The 22723-nt window shown below is 38.7% G+C and overlaps 1 protein-coding gene across 1 annotated transcript in view; it reads right to left on the bottom strand.

Moving 5' to 3' along the window:
* csmd3b (CUB and Sushi multiple domains 3b) overlaps positions 1-22723 on the bottom strand; it is an 815905-nt gene that overhangs the window by 186344 nt on the left and 606838 nt on the right. Inside the window, exons 13-15 of the mRNA XM_061908578.1 lie at positions 7964-8146; positions 7396-7722; positions 1621-1815 (exon numbers count right to left, since the gene is read on the bottom strand). Of these exons, the coding sequence (XP_061764562.1) occupies positions 1621-1815; positions 7396-7722; positions 7964-8146 (705 nt within the window). The remainder of the gene's footprint in view (positions 1-1620; positions 1816-7395; positions 7723-7963; positions 8147-22723) is intronic.

Here is a 22723-nt window from a genome sequence, read left to right as displayed (position 1 = left end):
TCTGTCGTAGCATCGCTATCGTCAGTAAAATGTGCAGAACAAACGAGGGACTTTCGCATCTTTTGACACTGGTGCAACTTAAACCCGTCGATTGGTATGTGTTTGTTTGGCATTAAATGTGGGTGGAGGGAAAGGCTGGATGCAAATATAGCTACAGATGACGCATGTTGATGCAATATGTACATACAGCTAGCCTAAATACCATGTTAGCATTGATTAGCATGCCGTGCTAATCGATGCACACTCCACGTAAGTCAACTTGAATCCGTCCCTGATCGTGTTGTTACACCCTCCGACAACACACCGACGAGGCATGATGTCTCCAAGGTACGAAAACAGTCGAAAAAAACGGAAAATAACAGAGCTGATTTGACTTGGCGTGTGTAATGTGTTTGAGAAAACGGTGGATTGCTTCCCGTTGTAACGTCATGGGTGAAAGGTCATTGCTCCGACAGCGAACAATTGAAAGGCTTTCAAATCGCCAAATTCACCCTTATAGAGTTTGGAAATTGGTTAAAAAAACATATGGTCTTTTTTCTGCAACATCAAGGTATATATTGACGCTTACATAGGTCTGGTGATAATGTTCCCCTTTAAAAACATACTGAAGGTTTGCTTGAAGTGTGGCACTAAATATCTATATATGACTAAATACATCGAAAGCATTATCAAAATTTGTCTCAATATTTCAAGTGGTGTAAAGCTTACTAAGGGTTTGGTGCTTAAAAACTCAATAAAGGTTTAGCAGAGGTGGGACGCTTGTAGGTCTAGTCTGAAAAATACTATGTATTTGTATCTCCATGGTAGTGTGCTGGGGGGGAGTACATCTAAGGACAGCTCCAGACTGGAGAAACTGATCAGGCGGGCCGGCTCTACGATCAAAATAAAATTGGACTCACTAGTGACGGTGGCAGAGAAGAGAACTGTGGAAAAACTACTGAGCCTCATGGATGAGGCCAGTCACCCTCTGCATAGCATTATCAGTAGCCAGAGTAGCCTGTTCAGTGCTAGACTGCTTCATCCCAAGTGAAGGACTAATAGACTAAAAAAAGTCCTTTGTCCCACACCCCATCAGACTGTACAACTCCTCTCTAGGAGGAAGGTACTAGGATGACAGGGGGCGCAAAATAACAACAATACTGAAATAAACTTCAACAAAAAACAGTGCAATTAACAATGCAATACATTTTTATAACATGGTCACTACTGCCTAGTTTCTCTTGTTATATTATTGTATTTTTATTCTTATTTTAATATTTTCAATTTTATTTCCATTCATACCCCCATTATTTACTTTTTACTTTTTTAAAGTTGATCTCAATTCTGTACATTGGTGCTGGAATTTTAATTTTCCTGAGGAAACTTTCCTGATGGAATCAATAAAGTACTATCTGTCTATCTATGTAAATATAATACATGTATTGTTCATTAAAATACAGAACAACATTTTGAGTGAATTTTGTGTGAAATTCTACCAGATTATGTCTGTGAAGTCGATTAAAAGATTTCAAATGTTGAGACTGAAACAAATTCATTTACTTTTTTTTTTTTTTTCACAGAAGTGACCCAAGGCTAGGAAGTGTGACTTTATTTTCTGGGTTATGGCCATTCAACTTTTACCTTCACATTTGGGGATGGGCCCGCTCCACATGACCTTTCCTCTCTCCAGCTGGCAGGATATAGTCTCGCTCCCTTGGGTTTTGATAAAACCGTCTTCACAGACCACCGAGATGGAGCTACCCAGCTGGAAGCTGTCTCCGAAGCGGCGGGCGTTGATGGGAATGCCAGGGTCTGGGCATTCGTTGTGGCCAAACGCTGGGGTGAGATAGTTCACGGGATGTTAGTCAAGAGACTGAGATTAGATGAAGTAAATCATTAGAGAGTGTAAAGAATATATTTTACGCTCTCATCACTCGGATTACATCAGGTCTTCGAGTGTTCCGCCCTATAATCTGCCTGTTCCATTTTTCAGCTATCCCGTTTAGGAAACCCGATCCTCGCCGGACATGTCTGCCTCGCGCTCGGTGGACTGGAGCAAAAGTGTCTACTGATACAATTCATGCGAGCGCGCCCGCTTGGGGGGATTTGGTCTGCTTCATCATATTACAAGTTGGTCCAAGAGCCCACGAGTTTGAAACGCTCCTGTTGTGTTATCCGCACAAGGGGAGAAAATGACGGATGCAGTGGCCCAAAAAATAATAAAATATTCTACGCTGTTATGAGCTGGATACAGTATATGAGATTAAACATAAGGGGACTTGTGGACAAAAACTTTAATATGTCTGGGATGTAACAACAAACTGATTTTGAGTGTGATAGGACTTATGAGTTCCTACTATTTCTATGCACAAAAATAGTAATAGGTTTGCTTGGGAAAACACAATTGAAATTCAGGTTTGTGATGTTTGGATTGATAAATAACACTTAAGTGAAAAATAACTAATATTTGACAATAAACCAGGATTTTTTTTTTTTATTTGAAAGAGTTTTAAATGTCTTTATTTTTAAATGGACTGCAGTGATATTGATAATGCTACTGCTATTACAAGGACATTGTAGAACCACTAAAAAACATTTTAATGGAAAAATAGGCCTAAAAAGTCAAAAAAAGAGCAGCCTATTCCTGTGAATGAACAACTAAAGAGAGAATGTACTTTTAATTAGGTTTCTTTCAACACACATATTAATTCCATCAATATCAACAAAGTGCCTCTCAAAGTATTCCTGCAGAAACATCTTCCTGCTTGTTTTGGTAGGTGTCTATAAAGAGTGAGTTTTGACATTATTTTACTTTTATTGAGTTGCGTTTAGCCTCGGTGGAGTCTTTTGGACATGCCCATGTTTGCACCGGAGACCAGCTGTTGGCTCTCTGCCACGTCGGAGTCCGCGCGGAGGGACCGGAGAAAATGCGGAGGAAGAGCTGAATGAGCATGTACGCTATTATCGGACACATCGGTCTCCCTGGACGGATTCTTGCTCATCAGCGCGGACTGGACATTGGCCCTGAGGTAGTGGGCAGCCTAGGACGGAGTCGGCTCTCTTTTTGCTTTGTTTGGTCTGTTCCTATTTCTAGGTGTGCTGGCCTACCATCCCAGCAGACAATGGCTTGGAGCACGAGATATACGCCACCGCCGCTTATGAGTGTTGAAATTGTGTTTTTGTTTTGTTTTGTTGTTTGTCTACATATGGTGCAATCTTATGTGTGCAATGTTTATTTGTTATTGTTCATTTTTGGTTTTTTGGTTGTGTTTTACTCTTTTAGTTTTGTAGAAATGGTGCAATTGAAGTGGCAGCTGGTTGCATCATCCCTGTGCCCTTTTAAGTCCTTTGTGTTCTTAGATGTTTCCCTCTAGTTTTTCATGTGTTGTATGCCTTATTTTGTGTAGACTTTTTCGATCTGAATTGCAACCACATCATTTCCCTATTGCGAGATGAAAAAGGTCCAGCCCAGTGATGTCAAACGTATGGCTCGAGTACCAAATCAGGCCCGTGAACACGTTACATTTGGCCTGCGGAATGAGTTTGCTAAGTATAAAAACTAACCGGAATTTTTTGAATGAAAGAAACAGCTATTCAAATGTGTCCACTGGGTGTAACAATAGCAATTATTTGTATATTTGTAGATGATTCTACATATGTAGAAAATAAACCACATGATGCCAGTACATCATCCATCCATCCATTTTTTCTACCGCTTGTCCCTTTGGGGGTTGCATCAGTCGAGGAAAATGATCAAATTGCACAAATAACATACTGTAATTTGATCTTGATATATTTTTTTTTATCTTGATTGATGGAAAATTAACACCTGTGAGTTGACTAATGAATATTATCACATAACTTACTCAGATAATATCAATAAAGACAAATAAAGTATATATACTATTAACTACAACAGGTAATTGTATAAAAAAAAAAAAAACATTATGATTTGTACAATTTTAGAATTTGCTAGTTCTATTTTTTAACAAAGGAAACAATCTGAAGTTGTCTTTACTTTATTTTTAAGTTATCGTGCCGTGATTTTACCAGTCCGGCCCATTTGGGTGTAGATTTTTCTCTATGTGGCCCCCGATGTAAAATGAGTTTGACACCACTGGTCGAGCCTATCCTTTGATGTCAAACATGCTTCAATAATTTACAGACGTAAACATTGCTTCAAATCTAGTGCTCCTAGTGCATTTATGGCAATTTAAAAGATTTTGTTCAATTGGAGTCAACAAGAATGTTGGCTATCGCAGTGTGTGGGACATTTGCAGGATTTGCACAGTGCCTGTGTTTTTAAAAGGTGTACATCTTGTTTGTTTCATTGTTTTAAAGTTCCCTTTTATGCATCCTAAAATATATGTCTTAACCTATGACTTTTCTGTAACTGCCCTGTGACATGTGCTGCTGACCTCTAGGCTGGGTCAACCTTGTAAAAGAGATCATATTCTCAAAGGGTTCTTATCTGGTTTCTTAACGGTTATTTGCTTCAACATCAGCTCAGAGGAACGTGTAGGCGTTCAGTCGGAGTCAGGAATGGCGGGGCATTGATGTGAGTTCTAGACATCTTCTTATCGTCTGTTTCTTTTGTATATATTGTGACCATCTAATTTGACAAGCTTTTTGATAACATATCATTGCTGATGCCGTTCATTCAGACTGCAGTTGCATCGCATACATATCAGATTTATACCTACATATGAATGAGGTCTGGGTCGGATTTGAAGACTTCGGAATTTGTGCGGTTCACATTGACGGGAAAAAAATCTGAAACATGTCACATAATGTATGGGCAAAAAATCAGTTGACCTGCAGTGTGACTAAAACTAATGATCATTTATGTCCAAAATACTAGGACTACAACTAAAATAACTGCCAAAAACAACACTGCTTTGTAGTAGGGCTGGGCGATATGGACGAAAAAGTATATCTCGAAATATATTTTTGATTAAACTCAATATAACTGAATGACAACTGTTCTGTAAACACTCAGTGGCCCTTTTAATAACACAGTTAGTCAAGATGGGTATTAAGAAATTAAACTGTCTAAGTAGCATAGAATTACATAACATAAATAAAATATAAAACAATATTATTTCTACGTAAAATAAATAACATAGCAAATAATGCACAATGTATTAAACTCAGATAAAAAAATAAATTTGCAGGGAGGCGCTTTTTTTGTCCTGTCCAGCTACTCAGGCAAATCGTATACAGTAGTTGATGTAGATGCCCATATCGGCTATATAGATTTACTTTACTAAAGAGAAGTGTGGGATACTTCTCTTGTTTCCTTATTTGTATTAGACTTTATTAAATGGAATTCTATTATTATTTGGCACTTTTTAATTCCCAGTGGACGATGCAATGGACTGTCACACACGTACGGTTCTGGTCAGTGTCAAGTAAGTGACTTTACTTAATGATCTTCCTCACTTCGGCATACATTTTTGGCAGACTTTGTCATGTGAAATATGCCTAGCTTGGCAACTGGAGAACAGTTTTGATTTGGGCTTACATGGTAAACAACTCAAATGAATGTTTTGTCCGGACGCATACATTTGTCCAAATGTGTCCAAGTAGACGCATTGCAGGTTTCCTAGACATCGTCTACATCGCTAAAAGAAAAATCTAAAGAAGAGAATCCCTCTGATATCTTCCGCTATTTATTTTTTTATATCTTAATTGCCCGCTTAAATATTCTATCCTTCTTTTATCCAACTCTCAAATCGTCATTTGGGATGTCTGTTGGGATTTCTCTTCCTGGTTCCATGACCCGCCCTACCTTGCCTCTGATTGGCCTGTCCCTAATGTTTTTGCCATAATTTCAACCAATCGTGACTCATCAATGCAAATAACCAACCAATTATGAATGTTCTTATCCATGCAAGCACGTCTTGGAAGAAGGAAGGGAAAGGATTTATTAGCCCATTGAGTTTTCGAGGGAGTGAGAAGTGGGGGAGAACAAGGAACACAACAAATACGCAATGTTTGGTAATTTTAACGTGAAATAAATGATAGCATTATTACGATATTTTCTTAATTAATGTCTTGTTTAAAAATATATCGATACATCTTACAAACTCGATATATCGCCCAGTTCCACTTTGTAGTAGTGTTGTAACAATACCAATATTTTGGTACCGGTACCGTTACTAAAATGATTCCGATACTTTTCTGTACTTTTCTAACTAAAGGGGACCACGAAAAATTGCATTATTGGCTTTATTTCAACAAAAAACCTTAGGGTACATTAAACATATGTTTATTACTGCAGTTAAGTCCTTAAAAAAATAGTGAACATAGAAAACTTGTCTTTTAGTAGTAAGTAAAAAAAACAAACAAAGGCTCTAAATTAGTCTGCTGTCATATGCAGTATCATTTTGTGTCATTTATCATTCTATTATTTTGTCAACATTATTTAGGACAAGTGGTAGAAAATGTATCATTAATATACATGTTCATTTACTGTTACGATCTGCTTAATTTCTCTTTTAACATGTTCTGTCTACCCTTCTGTTAAAATGTATTACTTATTATTCTGTTGTTTGATACTTTACATTAGTTTTAGATGATACGACATATTTGAGTATCAATCCGATACCAAGTAGTTACAGGATCATACAATGGTCATATTCACTTAAGTCCTCATGTGTCCAAGGACATATTTACTGAGTTTTTAAACATAATATACATTTTTTTTTTTAAAAAAGAAGATGTTGTGATGCCAAAAAATATCGACGTAATCTATTAGTATGGAATAGATTCGTGCCTGTACTTGATATCATTACAGTGGATGTTAGGTGTAGATTCACCAATGGCGTTTGTTTACATTGTGGTGATCGATGGTGTGTAGTGAAGAATGTTTAGCTATTCCTTGTCCTGCAGGGATGATTCTTTGTCGCCTTGGAGGCGAGGATTAGTAATTTAGAAGTCGCTAAACACTGCCGATGGCGGATCGACGTTAGCCGCCTGCTAGCTCGCCATGTCTTAAAGCACCTCTTTCTGAGGGCGTTTCAGTGTTTCACTTTACAGTTAGTTTCTAAGCCAAAATGCGTCCGTTTTCCCTTTTCTGTCTACACACCTTGTCAGCTTGTAAGTACTCCGCGATTGTGCGCTGCCGAACATGCTCCTCTGCTCGTAAACCAGCAATGTCACGACGTGAGTTTGACGCGGGCGCGGAGGGGTGTCAGAAGATTATTCATTAGTATTGCGGTACTATACTAATACTGGTATACCGTACAACCCGACTTTGTAGTAGTACTTATTTTAGACTATTTGACTGAGGAGGTTGTAGATTACCTCCAAATTCTGTGGGCTTGTTTATATCTCAAAGTGCTTTGGATGGGTTTTTTTTAACAGCAAAAACATACATGTATATCATCTTTAGGAAATGATAAAGATACATACAACTATAGGTGATATTAAAGCCTCTTCCCGACATGGAGTGGTCCGCCTGGAACTCCAGCCTCAGCGTGTTGGTGTTGGACGTCAGGTGTGACGGGCTCTCAGCGCCCGAGAACCTGCCGATGACGACGGCGTCGCTGGTCTCTCCATCTTTCAAGGTGAGGGCGTCGTAAGGCGCCTCCAGGTCAAAGTCGTTGAACGCCAAATGGATCCTGGAGCCCGGCTCTGACTGGATGAGCCAAACGCAGTTCATGTTGTTCCCGTAGCCCTCCGGATAGTCGGGTGAGAGGACAGTTCCGGAGGGAGCTGTGAAGTTGGACATGCACGGGACTTTGGGAGAGGAGGAAGAGACGGGGGATGGGAACACAGAGCATTTTTTCCTGTTAAATATTTATGCACATCGGCATGGTTCAACGTCTGCTCCAGGCCATGGTAGACTCCGTTGCTGTCACCATGGCGACTGGTCAGAATGAAAGTTATCAGCATCACAGCAGGCAACATGCGGCGCTCTTTCTCCGTCTGTCCTCAGCGGCCGCAGGAGTTTGGAAAGAACTCAAAGATACATACTCACAGATACATATGGGGATGTTCGCCGACCACTGGTTGTTTTCCTGGCAGGAAATGGTTTTCTCGCCGATCAGCTCGAACCCAAACTGGCATTCGAACCTCAAGATGCCGCCGTTCAAAAAGCTGTCGCCCTCTCGTATTCCGTAGAGAGGAGTTCCTGGATCGCCGCAGCTCTCCTTGTCTATTTCTGAAAAGAGGATGGTAATTTGTTAGAGAAAAAAGGGTCCCCAGTTAATTCAGATTCCTTAATATTTGCAAAAAACTTTATTTTTAAAGCATCTTTTGGGACATTGCTGTGGGAGTCGCGCACAAACAAACTAGGGGGTGGAAAAGATAGGCTGAGGCGCTGTGGATTTTTGTTCTTCTCCAGGGAGCTGCTAAAAAAAAAGTTAACAAAGAGTTCACACACACACACACACACACACACACTTCTTTTAACGAGGTGCTGCACCTATCGCAGGTTCATTAGACTCTGCAGGGGGAATCACTTGCAGTGTGACTCACTGTTTGGGTCTTTCGTAACGTGCGCAAGATGCTCGTTATGGGCCGTGTATGTGTTAGGAAATGTAACCTTTAGCACAAAGAGTAGAGCCCAGAAAGAGTGGATGTTATAGAGAATCAAGAGCAAAAGGGCTGAATAAAAAAGTAATTGCAAGTCTAGGCCAAAGTCACATAAACATATTGAAAGTCCTATAAAATGTAATATTGCGCCCGTAAAAACTTTGCCAAGAAAAAAACATTACCTTATTTGCCTTGTAAACTCCCCAAATAAAAAGAACATTCATTATGCCTGCTAGAAGTACAGTATACTGTGATGGCAACAGGAAACAATAGCCTAGACCAGGAGACCAAGCTAATTTTAAATCGGGGTCCACATGGAGAAAAATATACTCCCAAGTGGGGCGGACTGGTAAAATCACGGAAAGATAACTTCAAAATAAAGACAACTTCAGATTGTTTTCTTTGTTTAGAAAAAGAACAAGCACATTTTTAAATTGTACAAATCATGTTTTCTTTTTACCCTGTTGCAGTTAATAGTATATCTTTATTTGTCGTTATTTATACTTTCTGAATAAATGATGTGATAATGTTCATCGGTCAATTAATTTTCAATTAATCAAGCTGAAAAAACATATCTGAATCAAATTACAGAATGTTATTTATTAGGGCTGTGAATCTTTGGGTGTCCCACGATTCGATTCAATATCGATTCTTGGGGTCACGATTCAATTCAAAATTGATTTTTTTTCAACTCAACACGATTCTCGATTCAAAAACTATTTTTTCCCGATTCAAAAGGATTCTCTATTCATTGAATACATAGGATTTCAGCAGAATCTACCCCAGTCTGCTGACATGCAAGTAAAGTAGTAGATTTTTGTAAAAAGCTTTTATAATTATAAAGGACAATGTTTTATCAACTGATTGCAATAATGTAAATTTGTTTAAACTATTAAATGAACCAAAAATAGGTCTTATTTTATCTTTGTGAAAGTATTGGACACAGTGTGTTGTCAAGCTAATGAGATGCGATGCAAGTGTAAGCCACTGTGACACTATTGTTTTTTTTTTTGTTTTTATAAATGTCTAATGATAATGTCAATGAGGGATTTTAATCACTGCTATGTTGAAATAATAATTAATATTGATACTGTTGTTGATAATATTAATTTTTGTTTCACTACTTTTGGTTTGTTATGTGTCGTGATTGTGTCTCCTCTCAATTGCTCTGTTTATTGCAGTTCTGAGTGTTGCTGGGTCAGGTTTGGTTTTGGAATTTGATTGCATTGTTATGGTATTGCTGTGTATTGTTTTGTTGGATTGATTAATTAGAAAAAAAAATTAAAAAAAGATTTAAAAAAAATGAGAATCGATTCTGAAGAAAGTGAGAATCGTGGTTCGAATCGATTTTTTTTTTCCCACACCCCTATTATTTACGTAGTCTGCTCATTTTCCTTAACTGGTGCACTTACATCATTTGGTTTATTCTTTTTTACATATGTAGCATCATCTACAAATATACAAACAAATAGCTATCTCAACATCTAATAGACACATTTAGAACAGCTGTTTCTTTCATTAAAACATTTCTGCTCATTTTTATACTGAGCAAACTCATCTCGCTGGCCGGATAAAATGTTATGGCTCGCGGGTCGGATCAGGCCATACGTTTGACAGCCCTGGCCTGGACTCTTTGACAATATCAGTCCGTATACATGTCAAAAACACGACAGTAGAGTAGTCTCATTCATGGACAACCTACAACTTCTGAGACTGAATGGTTTTTGAGACTTGTGCCTTTCAGACTGGGGTCTGAATGGTTTAAATGTAACGATCGGCAATGAGAATTGATATATTAATCGCATTTAGGTCGTACAGTCATATAGGTTATGTTTTTGTCAAAAGGAAAGACAAAAAAAACAACTATATGAATTTACAGGCCTACAATATTCATGAATGGAATTATAAATTGATCCAGCAAGTAAATAAATAACTTTGTGTCTCGACCAGAATTGGACTCTGAACACGGGCTCAAGGATATCATAGGCAGTTCTTTATTTTGACAAGGGGAAGGACCTAAAAAGGGAGAAACAAAAACTGGCTATAAAAACAGATCCAACCTGACCACTAAATTTGCAAAATTATTAACAAAGACTAAAGGCTCCATCTACGGAGGGAAAAGGGTTCTAAGAAATGAATTTACTAATTACAACACAAGGCTCTCCAACTATGAAACTAAACCTTACCTGAAAAGGTTACAAACCAAAACTCTCCAGAGGATCCAAAAGGTTACACCAAAACGTGGCTATGAATGTGGCAAATAAACGCTGGCGGTACGCACAAGAAGATACGAAACACTCTGGCAGAGGACAGAAAGCGAACGAGACAATTGAGCATGGGGGAACAGGTGAAATCAATCAGGACAAACGATGATCCACAGGGCAAGTGATCTAAAACAAGAGGGGGAGTTAGCGTTTCAAAATAAAACGGGAAGTGACAAGACAACCTGAAACCAGACAAGACTTCACCCAGGTGTGACACTTTTAGTTCAAGGTAGTTATTTCTCAAGGAATCTAAGCTATGTTACAAACGCACTACCAAAGAAATAGTTTTAGTTGGTCAAAATAGTTTGTGGTTCTGCTGTTTGATATTGCCTTTTGTTGTTTTGTAGTTGTGTTTTCAAAAGTTAAGTAGTTACGAAATCAGTTTACACTCTTTGAATCGAATCATATTATCTCAGATGAATCAAAGACACACACATAGAATAGTGCACGCACACGTTCATGCACTCTCGGGAAGATTACCAATCATGATATAAAAGGTCGGACTTGTGGATTTATTTGCCGGTTTCCCCTTTGTTTGGTTATCGTCCTTTACTGGGGTTAGATATATTACCTGCAGAACTAAAACACTTCAAGGTTTCCTGATAGCGGAAAAGTTTATGCCAACGTCATTGTCCTGCAATCCACGACGGCGATATTTACATGTTGCATTAACTCGGGTGTCAGTCGCCCGCCCAGAAGAACAGAGAAATGGTGCCTCTGAGATGGACTCTTGCGTGAAGAAGATTGCATCTGCCGTTTGCAGCGTCAGGAGAATTACTTCCACTTATTTGCTCATGGCACAGAGAGCGAGTTAGAATCCATCAGCTCCGCGCGGCTTTTAAAAGGAATTAATGTCGTTGGTCTGATCATAAGGTAAGAAGGATCCCCCTTTGATTCCACATGAAACGCCACCGTGTCGCCATCACTCTCTTTGAAATTTGGTGCATGGCATTATTTGGCCTCGGCCGTACCTTTACTTTATTCCTTCTTCTTCTGCACTGACCCATTTTCACTTTTATTTACAGGTTTTGCTGTATGTACACTTTTGTTTGTGTGTGCGTGCGTGCGTGCGTGCGTGCGTGCGTGCGTGCGTGCGTGCGTGCGTGTGTGTGTGTGTGTGTGATGTATTGCATTAATTTCCATCATGACATCGTCTTTATGAGAGCCACAGAGTCAACCAATCGCAGGCGTACCTTGCAGCACACGCAAGAAAGAATAGAGAACAAATTACTTTGGAGAGAACATGTCCACACCAATGTGTGTTTGTGTGCAACTACTGAGATTGCACACGTTGCCCCACATATAATATTCCATCACGCCGGCCGCATTGTTCATGGGAAAACACATATGGCACGTAAATGCACCTAGAGATCCACGAGAGACGGTAATAGATTTTAGGAGGATAATGAGATTGGGGGTGGAATCAAGGAAAAAAAATAAACAAACCTGAATCGGCTGCTTCTCTTTTGTGACCAATGTGAAATTGATTTGCTTGGCTGCTAATAGCATTTGAGGCTTACCTGTGCTCTCTAATCTTTTACTTCATGTATTAAAACCACTCTTTGTTTTGCCCGTTTTCGGTGCTTTTATGTGCACCTGACGAATCCATGATGCATTGAGACAGTGGTCCCCAACCACTAAGCTCATTTGGTACCGGGCCGCAGAATAATTTTTTATATATTTTTTTATTGAATTTTTTTATTTTTATTTTTTATATTAAATCAACATAAAAAACACAAGACACACTTACAATTAGTGCACCAACCCAAAAAACTTCCCTTTTTCTTGACAAAAAAAATCAAAACCAAAATAACCACCCCTCCAATTCACAGAATGTCTGGACACCAAAAAGTTGCAAGACTCTTTACCAAAACAACACTGCCAACATCTAATATTGTGATGACATAAGCAGGTACAAAAAATCTACAGTGTGGACATACTTCAATACAGTGGTAACGACCGTACCAAAGCACCAAAACGTAGGCGATGATGTCACTTATCATGAATTGATTAACGTGGACCCCGACTTAAACAAGTTGAAAAACTTATTTGGGTGTTACCATTTAGTGGTCAATTGGAAGGAATATGTTCTGTACTGTGCAATCTACTGATAAAAGTTTCAATCAATCCAAATAAAAACTTATGCAAGAGTAACCAGGCGATGAATTGCAACACCCAACAGAAAGCCGAGTGAAAATCATCCAACAATAAGAGTCGAATAAAAGCCAGATGTGTAAGTACATTCGGTAAACAACCAGGTAATATGTCACGAAAGCTGCCGAATCAAGTCGATAATTTTTGCGTATGTCCCTCATTTAAAAAAAAAAAAAAAGAAACAGCGTAAACGCTAGGTCAGGGGTCGGCAACTCAAAATGTTGAAAGAGCCATATTGGACCAAAAATCCAAAAACAAATCTGTCTGGAGCCAAATGTAAAAGCCATATTACATACAGATAGTGTGTCATGAGATATAAATTGAATTAAGAGGACTTAAAGGAAACTAAATGAGCTCAAATATAGCTACAAATGAGGCATAATGATACAATATGTACATATAGCTAGCCTAAATAGCATGTTAGCATCGATTAGCTTGCAGTCACGCAGGGACCAAATATGCCCGATTAGCATTCCACACAAGTCAATAACATCAACAAAACTCACCTTTGTGCATTCAAGTACAACAATAAAATTTGGTTGACAAAATGAGACGGAAAAAGAACTGGCATAAAATACGTCCTAGAAAGTCGGAGAAAGTTATTCATGTAAACAAACTACGGTGAGTTCAAGGACCGCCAAAATTAGTAGGACAAAACGGCGCTCGCCAAATACTTGAATCAGTGAAGCATGTTTAATATAAACAGTGTGCTTTATAGCAATTAGGGAGGTTTGTTTCATGTTTGTCCTCCTACAGAAACCATATTAAACAAAAAATATATTTTTTCCCTTCATATTTTTCCATTTTTCATACATTTTTGAAAAAGCTCCAGAGAGCCACTAGGGCGGCGCTAAAGAGCCTAGAGCCGCGGGTTGCAGACCCCCGAGCTAGGCGAACCACACTAAACCACACAAGCACACACCTTGCATGTTTTTAATTATTGTTCCAGACCAGACTATAGAGAGTTTAAGCAGTATACCTTTTCAGCACATGCCATAGAACTATAATAGGAGCCTTATTGACTGTGAAACAAGCAACATTTTTGTTGTGCTGCAAATGAATATTTCATTAAGTCATATTTTACCATGAGTCCGCCTTTCATGGTCATTAAAGATACTTTGCATGGACCTTCAGGGCCGCAGTGAGATCTTTCAGGCCTCCCCCGCAGGACTTAAAAGATATGTTCTCACGGGTGCAACCCTGATGTGAAGTTTTTACGACGGTGACAAGTTGCTTGCTAACGAGCTCGACAATGCTCATAAAAGATTTGTTGCCCACTAAATTATAATGCTGAGTGCCAAATAAAATTAGATGCGCTTTGTCTCTCTTAGGCAGAATGTCCTTTTTAATAAATACAAAATAATCAGGGAACAATTTTTAAAGTTTGGACGAATGTTCTGATTAAGGTTGTGCGATGTAGATGATATGAATGATATACATTGGCAGACAAAGTAACTTTTAACAGAATCTTTATATTGTGGTAATGCATGTTGATGACTCATTCCAGCCATTTCTGGCAAATTCCATCCATCCATCCATCCATTTTCTACCGCTTATTCCCTTTCGGGGTCGCGGGGGGCGCTGGCGCCTATCTCAGCTACAATCGGGCGGAAGGCGGGGTACACCCTGGACAAGTCGCCACCTCATCGCAGGGCCAACACAGATAGACAGACAACATTCACACTCACATTCACACACTAGGGCCAATTTAGTGTTGCCAATCAACCTATCCCCAGGTGCATGTCTTTGGAAGTGGGAGGAAGCCGGAGTACCCGGAGGGAACCCACGCATTCACGGGGAGAACATGCAAACTCCACACAGAAAGATCCCGAGCCTGGATTTGAACCCAGGACTGCAGGACCTTCGTATTGTGAGGCAGACGCACTAACCCCTCTGCCACCGTGAAGCCCTTCTGGCAAATTGACAGCGACAATCCAACGACCGCATCCTCAATGCACTGTAGCAATTTTCGCTAGAGGCTAACGTCCCTCCACAAGGCAAAGATGCTTTTAAGTCACTAATCTTTTCCTGCATGGCCGCAAACAAACTCTATTTCTTTGTCACAGGAGGATGAGGACTAGCTCAACATGCTACACTACACATCGGAGAAAGATATGCTCACCGCTAAGCTAGAGCTGTTGAGTGTAAACAAAGGTGTGTGGATATATCTACAAATATCGAGAGTAATGATACCAGGTGTTATATTGGTATATGGTCGACACTACAATGTCAATATATTTTATTATTCAAAAAATAATTTGTCGCTTTTGTTATTGTTTAAAAACTCAGGAAGTAAGTCCCTGGATACAAAAGGACTACATTATATGGGCAAAACATTTTATATCTAACTCAGAGCCAATAGTAGATTATTATTATTAAATTGATATTGTTAAACCGCCATTCTTTGTATTTGTTTTTGTCTGATTGTAATTGTGATCAACAATGTAATCATTCAATGATCTTAAAACATTTAAATATTAATTGGTATAACCAATACTGTGCCTCTAACTACTTGCTAGTTTATTGATGTCGATACCCACATTTGTAGTATCGGCCAAAATTAATGTAAAGTGTCTAAACAAAATAAGAATAAGTGTTTATTACATTTTAACAGAAGTGTCAATAGAACTGCGTTACGACAGAAAAAACGTAATTGTAAATTAGCAAGTAGATTAATAATATTTTTAACCAAAAAACACAATAGAAGTGATGCAATGTGTTACTCCATACATCAGCAGCTAGATTAAGAGCCTTAGTAACCCGTTTTGAAATGGTTGTATTATCATATATATATACATATATATATATATATATATATACATATATATATATATAAATATAGTATATATATGTATATATTCATATATATATATTCACAAATATATATATATTTATATATATATATATATTCACATACATATATATATATATATATATATATATATATATATATATATATATATATATATACATACATATACACACCACAAAAGATATTGTGATATATATTGTTATCGCAGGAGACTGCCATATATATAGCAATGTAAGTTATTTTTGGAGTTCCTATAACCTTTTTAGTCCCGGGGCCGTTTTTTGTCTTGTTCCGACATACGGGAACTAGGGACTACGGCGTTCAGATCCTAAAACCATTTTAGCTCCTACTCTGAGGCAGGGTCTAAACTGAGTCTCATAGGAACGAAAATACGTAGGTGTTTGGTAATTGGTTGAACTGATAAGCCATGTCCCTTTTCCTACCCAACACAACACAGAGCCGCCATTTTTTTTTAAAGTCCCACAGAGTTCCCAACACAACGCAGACCCGCCATTTTTTTTTAAAGTCCCACAGAATTGTTCACGAGATCGCAACAGCAAAAGGAAAAATGGAGACAGCCAGCAATAAATGGACCGAAAAGGAAGTCAAAGCTCTTCTTGCAATAAAAGACTGATATGGCTCAGCCACATACTTGCCGACCCCCCCCTGAATTTTCCAGAAGGTTTTCGGATTTCAGTGCCTCTCCCAGGGAAAACTTTCTACGATTTTCACCCGGCCGACAATATTGATGGCGTGCCGAAATTCGCGCTCTCTGAAACATGTCATCGCGCCTGCCTTTACACATTGCTATCTGCGTGCCGGCCGGTAACACTCAGCTACCACCAAACCCCGCCCCCCCCAACCCCACCCACCTCAACCGACGCACGGGGTAATTCGTGGTAGCGGGTGTCTAATGCAGCCCGGAAGAGTTAGGGATACATAGGACTCTGGGTATTTGTTCTGTTGTGTTTATGTTGTGTTATGGTGCGGATGTTCTCCCGAAATCCATCCATCCATCCATTTTCTACCGCTTATTCCCCAAAATGTGTTTCTCAATCTTGTTTGGGGTGGGTTCACAGTGTGGCGCATATCAATAACAATGTTAAAGTTTTCTAATTTTACAACCCTCAGTGTAACCTGTAAGGCTGTTGAACAAGTATGCCTTGCAGTCACTTCCATGTGAGTAGAGAAACAACAATCACGATGTGACTGGGCTGGCAAGCTGTTATTTTAAGCTGTAGAGGGCGCTAAAGACAGTGTCATCATAACATAACCCTTGGTATTGTTGGTTGGGTGGACATCAGCAGATAATTGAGAGAATAATTGCTCTCTAATTCGGAAGTCTCCCGGAAAAATTGTGTTGACAAGTGTGCTACTGTCAAGCATCACTCATATAAAACTAACATTTCATTTTCATATTAAGGTGTTTCATTTTCATATTAAGGTGTGACCCTTGCTTTATACATAACACGAAGCAGAAAAAAAAAACTCTGTATGCAGTATCATTTCATATAACATTTCCAAAGTGTTTTTGTGGCTCCCATTGTTTTCTTTATTTTGTGAAATGGGTCAAAATGGCTCTTTGAGTGGTAAAGGTTGCCGACCCCTGAACTAGGGGATGGGTCAAATGCAGAGGTTAATTTAACCACACCTAGTGTGTGTGTGACTATCAGTGGCACTTTCACTTTTAACTTAAACTCGAGTGTGGTAGTTCTGAGAACTGCGTCCCAAGAACTAGTACCGTATTTTTCGGATTATAAATCGATCCGGAGTATACGTCGCACCGGCCGAAAATGCCTAATAAAGAAGGAAAAAAACATATATAGGTCGCACTGGAGTATAAGTCGAATTTTTGGAGGAAATGTATTTGATAAAATCCAACACAGAAAATATACATTTGAAAGGCAATTTTAAATAAATAAAAAATAGTGAACAAAAGGCTGAATAAGTTTACGTTATATGACGCATAAATAACCAACTGAGAAGGTGCCTGGTATGTTAACGTAACATATTATGGTAAGAGTCTTTCAAATAACTATAACATATAGAACATGCTATACGTTTACCAAACAATCTGTCACTCCTAATCCATAAATCCCATGAAATCTTCTTCCTCGATGTCGCTTCCAAACAACTCTGCCAACTCCAAAGGTATGCGCCGCTTCCTCTTGTCGTTTTCTGCTGCATATTTCACTACGTCCATCTTGTAATCTGCAGTACATGATTTCCTTTTCAGTGCCATTTTTGTTCAGCCCTTTTCAGTTTTTATAAGTTACCGCCAACGATGAAATGTTCCATTTTAATAGCTACGGCAGTAGCATATAGCAGTTAGCAGTTAGCATTCCATGACCCACAATGCACTTCTGCCATGACCCTCCCCCACCGAATTCTTATTGATTGACCTGTGTGTGACAATTGCTGAAATTTTCTTGGTCTCTTCCGCAAATGAGATAACTAATATTATTTGATATTTTACGGTAATGTGTTAATAATTTCAAACATAAGTCGCTTCGGGGTATATGTCGCACCCCCGGCCAAACGATGAAATAAACTGCGACTTATTGTCCGAAAAATACGGTATATGCAAATCCGGGTCTTAATTTTAGGCCATATCACCCATAATTAATTTAAACTATGCAATTAATGATATTCCCATTGTAATATGTGTCCCTACAGCGTTAGAAGAGACCGTCCTTGAAAAGGCAGGCTTTGCAAAGAAGCACTTCTAAACTGTTCACATCTCAGCATCGAGGATATGTTTTGGACAACTTCTCATACTCTATTGAGTATCTGAGACTAATTTAAAAATTTTGAATGGTACTATAATATGCAGCCTTTTACGTGTATGAAAGTGAGAGCAAGTAAAAGATGTAATACCATAGATCTCGGCAGACTTAATAGCGGCTAACAACGACACGTGTTCTGCACACCTCTGCTCCATATTTATGCAATCCCACATGAATAGTGATTTCAGGAAATCTTTTCTGGCAATGACTCTATCCCCAGAGCGCTGGCTTTTTTTTTCTTTTCTTTTTAGAAAAGGAAACCTCACAGCATTATCCCATCAGCCGCCGTGTTAGGAATCTAAAAATATGCGGAGTCATCATCAAAAAGCGATGTTCTACTATCAAGTTCGTTCTGCTCGCTTGATGTGATGATTTTAAACTCACTGAGTTCTTTGTCAAGGCCTCCATCTCAGACTTATAAAAATGTAATCTTACTACACCATTACTACTCGTGATGTCCTCTATCTCCCACACTCTTCATATCTTTTGAGATTTTATTTTAACTTTTTCATCTGCTCTTTTTACGTGCTTTTAATAATATGTGAGGTATTTTTTATTAGCAAAAAGGATCTCAAGGTGAGTTTTTGCAGCAAAGGAGGACCACATGTCTCGAAATAGATACATAAAGGTAGATAATGTTTATCGCTTTGGGCTTATCTTGAAATCTATCAATCTTGACTTGGAACACTTAAATTAATACTTGTATCAAATGTTCACGCCACTACCATTGCTTCGTATTGTCAAATCTATCCACCCATCCATCCATTTACTACCGCTTATTCCCTTTCGGGGTCGCGGGGGGCGCTGGCGCCTATCTCAGCTACAATCGGGCGGAAGGCGGGGTACACCCTGGACAAGTAGCAACGTTATCGCAGGGCCAACACAGATAGACAGACAACATTCACACTCACATTCACACAATAGGGCCAATTTTAGTGTTGCCATCCCATTCATACACCTTTTCACATTTTAACAGGCTACTGTGCTAGGCTAGCTACAATGTAACAATAAAAATTGGGACTGGAGAACACACAATATATCAATATTAGCATAACAATGTGAACGACAATGCTAACACCACAGTCACATTTTCAAAGGCTACCATTCTCGGCCAGCTAAAACAATGTAACAAAAAAAAGTAGGACGGGAGGACATATAATTTTGCAACATTAGCATTGCTAGGCGAGCAACAATGTTAACATCACAATCACATTTTACCAGGCTACCATGCTAGGGTAGTTACAACATCGTAAACAAAGTGGGACATGACAAAAAAACATAGAAGCATTAGCATAGCTATGTGAACGATAATGCTAACTTCTCAGTCACATTTTATCACGCTACCATGCGAGGCTAGCTACAAAAACGTGACGACAAACAAGTTGGCACCATTAGGATTGCTGTGTGAGCTACACAACTATAATATTGCAGTCATGTTTTAACAGGTTACCATGCTAGGCTAGCTAAAACTACGTAACAAAACATGGGACAGGAGGACAAAAAAATAACATAGCTATGTAAGCGGCAATGCTAACATCTCAACCACATTTTAACAGGCTACTATGATCGGCTTGATACAACAACGTATCAATAAAGAGTGGGGGAAGAGGACACAAATGATAGCAACATTAGCATATCAATGTAATGCAAAAATCCGAGTCATTTTATTGTAACGGAATAAAACCATTCTTGGCTGTTTACAACTTGCTTAAAGTTACCTTTTTCAACAAATATATATACATATATATATATACATATATATATATATATATATATACATATATATATATATATATATATATATATATATATATATATATATTTATACAAATCCCGTTTCCATATGAGTTGGGCAATTGTTAGATGTAAAAATAAACGGAATACAATGATTTGCAAATCCTTTTCAAAACATATTCAATTGAATGCACTACAAAATCAAGATATTTGATGTTCAGACTCGTAATTTTTTTTTGTGTGCAAATAATGATTAAATTAGAATTTCATGGCTGCAACACGTGCCAAAGTAGTTGGGAAAGGGCATGTTCACCACTGTGTTACATCACCTTTTCTTTTAACAACACTCATTAAACGTTTGGGAACTGAAGAAACTAACTGTTGAAGCTTTGAAAGTGGAATTCTTTCCCATTCTAGTTTTATGTAGAGCTTCAGTCGTTCAACAGTCCGGGGTCTCCGCTGTCGTATTTTACGCTTCAGAATGCGCCACACATTTTTGATGGGAGACAGGTCTGGACTGCAGGCGGGCCAGGAAAGTACCCGCACTCTTTTTTTACGAAGTCACGCTGTTGTAACACGTGCTGAATGTGGCTTGGCATTGTCTTGCTGAAATAAGCAGGGGCGTACATGAAAAAGACGGCGCTTAGATGGCAGCATATGTTGTTCCAAAACCTGTATGTACCTTTCAGCATTAATGGTGCCTTCACAATTGTGTAAGTTACCCATGCCTTGGGCACTAATGCACCCCCATACACCATCACAGATGCTGGTTTTTGAACTTTACACGATAACAGTCTGGATGGTTCACTTCCCCTTTGGTCCGGATAACACGATGTCGAATATTTCCAAAAACAATTTGAAATGTGGACTTGTCAGACCACCGAACACTTTTCCACTTTGCTTCAGTCCATCTTAGATGATCACGGGCCCAGAGAAGCCGGAATCATTTCTGGATGTTGATGATAAATGGCTTTCGCTTTGCATAGTAGAGCTTTAACTTGCACTTAAAGATGTAGCGACCAACTGTATTTAGTGACAGTGGTTTTCTGAAGTGTTCCTGAGCCCATGTGGTGATATCCTTTAGAGATTGATGTCTTTTTTTGATACAGTGCCGTCTGAGGGATCGAAGATCACAGTCATTTGATGTTGTTTTCCGGCCATGCCGCTATGTGGAGTGATTTCTCCAGATATTATGGACCGTAGATGTTGAAATCCCAATTTTTTTTGCAATTGCAGTTTGAGCAACGTTGTTCTTAAACTGTTTGACTATGTGCTCGTGAAGTTGTGGACAGAGGGGTGTACCTCGCCCCATTCTTTCTTGTGAAAGACTGAGCAATTTTTGGTAAGCTGTTTTTATACCCAATCATGGCACCCAGCTGTTCCCAATTAGCCTGCACACCGGTGGGATGTTCCAAATAAGGGTTTGATGAGCACTCCTCAACTTAATCAGTATTTATTGCCAACTTTACAAACTTCTTTGTCACGTGTTGCTGGTATCAAATTCTAAAGTTAATGATTATATGCAAAAGAAAAACATGTTTATCAGTTTGAACATCAAATATGTGGTCTTTGTAGTGCAGTCAAATGTATATGAGTTGAAAAGGATTTGCAAATCATTGTATTCCGTTAATATTTACATTCAACACAATTTCCCAACTCATACGGAAACAGGGTTTGTATATGTATATATGTGTATATATATATATATATATATATATATAAATACATAATAAATAAATGGGTTGTACTTGTATAGCGCTTTTCTACCTTCAAGGTACTCAAAGCGCTTTGACACTACTTCCACATTTACCCATTCACACACACATTCACACACTGATGGAGGGAGCTGCCATGCAAGGCGCCAACCAGCACCCATCAGGAGCAAGGGTGAAGTGTCTTGCTCAGGACACAACGAACGTGACGAGGTTGGTACTAGGTGGGATTTGAACCAGGGACCCTCGGGTTGCGCACGGCCACTATCCCACTGTGCCACGCCGTCCCTATATATATTATATATATTATATATATTATATATATACATATATATATATATATATATATATATATATATATATATATATATATAATACAAACCCCGTTTCCATTTGAGTTGGGAAATTGTGATACATGTAAATATAAACGGAATACAATGATTTGCAAATCCTTTTCAACCCATATTCAGTTGAATATGCTACAAAGACAAGATATTTGGTGTTCAACCTCATAAACTTTATCTTTTTTTGCAAATAATAATTAACTTCGAATTTCATGGCTGCAACATGTGCCAAAGTAGTTGGGAAAGGGCATGTTCACCACTGTGTTACATCACATTTTCTTTTAACAACACTCCATAAACATTTGGGAACTGAGGAAACTAATTGTTGAATTTTTGAAAGTGGAATTCTTTCCCATTCTTGTTTTATGTAGAGCTTCAGTCGTTCAACAGTCCGGGG

The sequence above is a fragment of the Nerophis ophidion genome, linkage group LG08, assembly GCF_033978795.1.
Source record: "Nerophis ophidion isolate RoL-2023_Sa linkage group LG08, RoL_Noph_v1.0, whole genome shotgun sequence".
NCBI lineage: Eukaryota > Metazoa > Chordata > Actinopteri > Syngnathiformes > Syngnathidae > Nerophis > Nerophis ophidion.
Note: the sequence above shows the minus strand (reverse complement) of the source record. Positions and strands in the feature narration are given on the sequence as shown.